The sequence below is a fragment of the Rhinolophus sinicus genome, linkage group LG01 (genome assembly GCF_036562045.2).
Source record: "Rhinolophus sinicus isolate RSC01 linkage group LG01, ASM3656204v1, whole genome shotgun sequence".
NCBI classification, from domain to species: Eukaryota; Metazoa; Chordata; class Mammalia; order Chiroptera; family Rhinolophidae; genus Rhinolophus; species Rhinolophus sinicus.
In genome coordinates this window covers 24,151,375-24,157,576 of record NC_133751.1, presented here as the reverse complement: position 1 = coordinate 24,157,576, position 6,202 = coordinate 24,151,375, and the positions used below count along the sequence as shown (strand labels likewise).

The following is a 6,202-nucleotide window of genomic DNA, read 5'->3' as shown; positions in this document are numbered from 1 at the left end:
GCTTTAAAGAAACCTGTGGCCTGTAATTTCTTTTGGCTTCAACAGAATAAATCCTTTTCAAATGACCCTTGAGAAGACTTCATCTACACTCATAGGCTTAAGGTATAGCAAGCGCTCCTGATATACAGCCATAAACTTTCTTTTATTCTACAGAGGTTATATTAAAGTGGCCCTTGAAAAAAATAAAACAGAAAATAAAAAGCTCACACTGCCTCCTACTGTTACAAAATTTCATGAGGTCAAAATGGTCCACAAACTGTAATGAGAGCAAGGTTGTTGCTTTTCTGCCTTAGTTTTTTTCCCCCTCTTCCTTTTAAATCTAATGATCTATTTCCAAATCAAAACCTCAGAAGGGTTGAGGTATTGTCTACAACCCGTACAAAATGTACTGCAGAAAACACTATTAGGTATATATGACTTCAGAATAGAAATCATCTTCCCCAAACATCCTTTGGACTTGGTGGGTGACCTAATTTAAACAAAACAGTAAGTGCTACCCTGCCTGGTCAGGTGGATGGTTACTTTCCCAGACCACAGGCAGGCAGTATTAGCATTCGGTTTCTCCCTTCCTTACCTACTGTGAGGTAAGCTGTTGCATGTCAGCAGAACAAATGTAGTAAGATGGTATGGCCACACCCCAGGGCTTCCTAGACCTTGATGACTTTTCCTATTATTTAAGGAGTTGGGAGTAATGTCACCCAACTTGCCAATGAGATACTTCTGTCTTCAAAATCTGACAAACTCTTGGGGCATCAGGCATGACCACCTGCCCTTATCCACCTCAGCCATGATACTGAATATGAAACACAGAAACACAAACAATAAGTTTTGGGTTTCTTTAAAAATGACATCTGTATTAAAAGTCTTAAAATGACGAGACAATGTGTCTGGAATTAAAAATTACAGTTTGTTAGAATTCTCTTGGTACATCACAACAGTAAAATTTTGCTCTTAGCTTCTGGAGGAACACCCTATTAACAGATAACCAAAAGAATTTGATGATAATATAAAAGGGGAGCTAAATACCTGAACAGTTGAACAAAATGAAAAAGAAAAAAAAATAGAAAAGAATAGAAACCATTGCAAGACATGGAAATTACATGTTAAAGGCTGGACATAATGAAGACATTCACAGAACAACAGGACCTATTGTCCTGGCTCCTTCAGGAAGATTACTGAAAGGAAACTGGAAAGTGGTGTGGGGAACAGCAGATTCTGGGACAGGGTGGGAAGTTCACAGGTTGGCACCGGCTGGAACAGCTGAGTTTGGAAGGCACTCTGCAGACACAGGGGTGCTGGGGGCCCTGAATCACATTTGTGAAGTCTTTGTCCTGTATTTTAAAGAGCTAGTCATCAAAATCCGTTACTGTCAACCAGTAAGAACAAAAAGCTAAAAAAGAAAACACACACACACACACACACAATAGTACACACAAAGATGTGCAGATCTGTAACATTTTTTTTTTCACAGCTGATAAAAAAAAATACTACCGTTCTCCCCCAGACTCCCCTTTGATACAGTAGGTAAACAAAATAGATTTTTTTTCCCCCCACAAATATCAGCAGACACTTTCTGGCACCCCACACTGTATTGGCATCAGTGTTAACAAGTCAGTTCTGATGTGCAATAGTTCAGATTGGATACACTGTAACAAGAATCCAACTTTGCATAGACATCCTCAAATCGCAATCAGTCACGGGGTTGCCCTTCCAAGCTGGCAGAAAAAGAACCTGATCAAAATTTCCAGCTACTCCTGGAAAACAAGGGAAAAAAAACAAAAGTTTCTTCCCCTCCTCCTGCTCCTTCATTTGGTTCTCCCGGACTTCCTTCCATGTATTTAAAACTTGGAACTAGAAAACGGTTGTTGACCAAAAAAAAATTAAAAAAAAAGACCCCCCTTTCCACCTTCTTCCTGTCCTTTTTCTCCCCCACCCCATTTTTTTCCAGGTTGAAACTTTCGCTTGCTGGTGTCAAGCTGCCAATACAGCGCCCTAAACGCTACTTACAGGGGGAAATATGCGTCAACCAAAATCAATGAGAAACGTACATGCTGCAAAGAGCCACATTTCCACCGAGTCTCGGATGGTCAGGACCGGATACCCCTTCGGACAAGGGGAGGAGGCTGGGGACGCCGGCCGCAGAGGCCAACCGGGCTCCCGGGACACCCTGGCCAATGCAAAACCGTCTCCAATCTCAAAGCAAGAAGAAAAATCACATTTAGAGAGTCGGGTGCGTTTGGCTTTTGTGCGCAGAGCGCGGCCGGCGCGCGGCGGCCACCGGCGCCTCAGAGGATCACGCAGGCCGAGCAGCAGCCCTCATCGCCGTTGGGCTGCGCCGCGTAGTTCATCTGCCGCACGATCTCCGCGAACAGCTCATCCACCGAGGCTTTGTTTTTGGCCGACGTCTCCATGAAGGGGCAGCTCCACTCCTCCGCCAGGGCCTTGCCCTCGCCGTACGAGACCTCGCGCTCGCCCTCCAGGTCCACCTTGTTGCCCACCAGGATCATGGGCACGCGCTCGTACCGCTTCACGCGGATGATCTGGTCCCGCATGGGCTTGATGTCCTGGAAGCTCTGCTGGTTGACGAGGCTGTAGACGAGGATGAAACCCTGGCCGTTTTTGATGTACAGGTCCCGCATGGACGCGAACTGCTCCGTGCCCGCCGTGTCCAGGATCTCCAGCACCGACGGCGACGAGTCCACCTCAATCTCCTTGCGGTAGAAGTCCTCGATGGTGGGGTCGTACTTCTCGATGAAGGAGCCCGTCACGAACTGCACGGTGAGCGCGGACTTGCCCACGCCGCCCGAGCCCAACACCACCACTTTGTACTCTCTCATGGCTCCGTCCGCGCTTTCACCGCGCCTGCCGCGGCCCCGTCGGGGCTGCGCGCCGGGGAAACGCTGGACTTGGCGGCTGGACTTCTCCCTTTCCTCAGCTCCGCAGGAAAAATCTAGGAGATTGTGGCTGGGGAGCGCAGGGCGCAGAAATCACCAAACGGGGGCCGGACGCCGGGCCGGCCGGCGGCGGCGGCGGCGCGTCTCTGGGGCGCGGGTCCGGGGCCCCGCAGCAGCCCGCAGCGGCAGCCTCGGCTCGGACCGGGAGGACAATGCCGGCAGCCTGTGCGAGGCAACGGCGGCAGCTCCTCGCCGCGGCAGCCGAAGAGGACGGAGAGACGGTGGCGGCAGGGTGCGGAGGTGGCTGCTAATTGCGCGCCGAGCTGGGACGCTCGTGGCATGAGTCCCCGCAGAGCGTACGCCCACCGCCGCGGCCCATCGCGCTCTCTCCCGCAGCCTCCGCGGGGCGAGGGCTTCCTACTCGCCGCGCGCAGCCGGGCCCTCCCCACCCCCGCGAGCATGCCCAGTGCACCGCCGGCCGCGCCCGCCGGATCCGCTGCTCCTGGTTTTCCGGGGGCCCCAGCAGGGGGCGGGGACGTGGGTGGGGCTTGCTATTTGAGTCCGGAGGAGCGGATTCCGGAGAAGCGCGAGTCTAGGGGCTGGATGGGAAGTGTGGGGGGTTGGATACGTTGAAGGGGGGCTGGGAAAGCTCAGGTAGGAGGATAGGAGGGCGCCTTCTTTCACGGCGCTGGGGTTCCGCATAAGGTGGCAGCTCTACGAGAAGTTTGTGGGCGCGAAGGGCCGCCCCAAGAATCGGGCGGGCTCTGCTGTAGCGGAGTCCCGTTACCAAAAGCCCGTGGACTTCACTCTCAGAGTCCCTGCTGGTGTGCGTCTCAGGGCCGGAGGCATTTGGGTGCCTGAGCGGCGGGTGGAGCAGCTTCCTCCGCCCACGGCGCAGCAGCTCTTTAATAAACCGTTCGCCTGGGAAACGCGACTCGGCCTTCTATGGCCAACTCTTCCCGCACTACATTCCGCGGACAAAGAACACGAGAACACTGGTTCTGAAACACTGTCCCGACCAGGAAACGGGCAGCCTCTAGTGACCGTAGTCCTCTCCGGGCTGGGACTTCATGCGCCCCGCCCACCTCCCGTCCGGACTGGAGCGGAACCTGGAGACCGGAATTCAACCCAGTCCAGAAGTGGCGGCTGCTCCCGCAGCCAGTCAGGGCATGCTCAGTGGGCAGAGCAGGTTTTCGGGCTTGGAAGTAGGAAGCTTTTGCACCACACACCCACACTCCAGCTCAAATTACCTCTCCCAGACTCGGGACCCATTGGTCCCGGGGCGCAAATCTCACACCCCCAACTGTTCTTCTATTGGCTACCGCCAAGGTTTTATCAGTTTGGGCTGCTTCATTGGTTAAAAAGTAACCTCCGCTCTTGATTGGTTATTTATAGAGATTGAGTTGAGAGGCGAAGGCACAGCTGTTCTTTCTCTGCTGCTCCCCCGCCCCCTTCCTCCCACTTCCCCAACCTAGTCGTTTTGAAGCTAAGAGTGCAAAAATAAGAGGAATTTAGGCGGAGAGCTCAGAGCTAAATATAGTCCTTTGTTGGTGTTTTTGAGAGAGTCTGACTTCTCGGTGCCCAGTCACGACTGTCCCTTAAAGGGAGGAGGAAGGGCTGGTTACAGTTCTTGGTCCATAAGCAACAGCAAAGTTAACAAGTTTTTGTTGTGTTTTGTTTTTTGCAGAAGGGGTAGGGTGGCTAGGATGTGGAAATGGGCCACTTTGAATTCTTTCCACCCGGAGAGGTGGGCGTGGGGGGGGGGGTGATGCCCAGGCTTGTCTTTAGAAAACGTCTTCGCTTGGCTCAGCTCACACTCACGGGAGGTGCAAGGGAGATGCCTCGACTTGCTCCGAGTCTCCTTCCTTGCGGAGGAGAGATGTCAAGACCTGTCAGAAGACTTAGCGAAGTTAGCAGGAGCACCAAGATGAAGGGGTGGGAGGGGACAAGGCTTTGTCAACCCTGGCTGCGTGTCCTGACTTTTTTATCCAGTGTCACTTCCCACTGGTTTAACCGCCTGCATCACAGGGATGAACCAGGCGGTGTGCTGTGTGCTAACACTTAGTTTCAGTTCCTGAGCCCCAGCGGACTCACGGCCACGTTTGCGAGGTAACCTTCTCCGAACCACAGGCTGTAGCTCGTACTGTGCATGTCTGCAGCCCAAAGTCCTGGGCCACCGGATTGGCGGGATATGGGCAGCAGCCTACGCCTTGGATGGCGGTATGTAGTGCCCACCCTTGCGCCTGGCCCCGCTGTTTAGTGGAGAAAGGAGAAAGGTTCAACCTTGATGATCAGAGAGCTTGGATATAGTTGTGCTTATATAATTCTCCAGACAACCTAACTCGAAGGCGAATTTACCTAATACAGCTGGAGAGAACTTCACGTTTAACCAGTGTTTAATGTCTGCCAACCTTTTTAACATGTGCTATCTTATTTACTCCTCATAATGATTATCACATCTGTTTTAAGACGAGTAAACTGAGGCCCTAAGACAACTTACTTGATATTTCACAGCTAGTGAGTGGCCAAGCTAGGGTCCCAACACAGGTGTTTGGCTGCTGTAAACAATTGGCCATACTACTATTTCACAAGAAAATTCCCAGATTTTACTCTTAGATTGAATCTTGAGGTAGTGTAATCAGACTGGCTCTTAAAACGAAGCAAAAGGAACCTCTGCCCACCTCCACCTCTGCTGACCTCTGGCAGTTCCCCTTCTCCACAGGTCAAAGAGCCCGCACACTAGACTATGCTACAGATCATCAGAATTCTGGAATCCTCTGCCCAAAACCCTCTTCCAGGATCTGCTTGGGGCTCTGAACTCATCCCTGTGTTCTAGAATGGGTCTTTGTTGACAGAGTGTGGACAGGGCTTGGACCTGTGGGCTGAGGTGTGTGCCCTGCAGGGCACTTGGGGCCCCTCCTTAGTGCAGGAAGAGGGGGTATGTTGGAGTCAGCTCTCCCTTCCCTGCCACCTTCCAGCTTGGCCCTCAGAGGAGTCTAAGAATCCATAATTCACACCTGGCCCTCCAGGTCCTTGGGAAGAGGTGTTTGTCAAGATGGGAGGATAAATCATGTTGTGTTTAACAGTTTGTTATCTTGATTTACGACTTAAATACTTAGATGAATGCTGTATGGGCCTCTATTTGTCCTCTTGCCCACAAATGCTAGGTGTGGTGCTGAGTATGGTACAGTAGAAAATGCTTTTCTATATAGGCCTGGTGGCTAATCTCAAGTATTGGATATCAATTATTATCTGAGACCTTGGGCAAGTCCCATAAGCTCTCCTGACCTTAGTTTTCCTGGCTATAA

At 51.7% G+C, this 6,202-nt stretch overlaps 1 protein-coding gene across 1 annotated transcript; it reads right to left on the bottom strand.

Moving 5' to 3' along the window:
* Positions 1-833: 833 nt before the first annotated feature.
* On the bottom strand, positions 834-2,837 carry RAP2B (RAP2B, member of RAS oncogene family). Its single transcript, XM_019732031.2, has one exon. It carries the CDS (start codon positions 2,835-2,837, stop codon positions 2,286-2,288), a length of 552 nt encoding a protein of 183 aa, XP_019587590.1. The 3' UTR covers positions 834-2,285.
* Positions 2,838-6,202: the final 3,365 nt, after the last annotated feature.

Coding starts and splice junctions, on each gene's coding strand:
- RAP2B (XM_019732031.2), bottom strand. CDS start 2,837: ATGAGAGAGTACAAAGTGGTGGTGTTGGGCTCGGGCGGCGTGGGCAAG.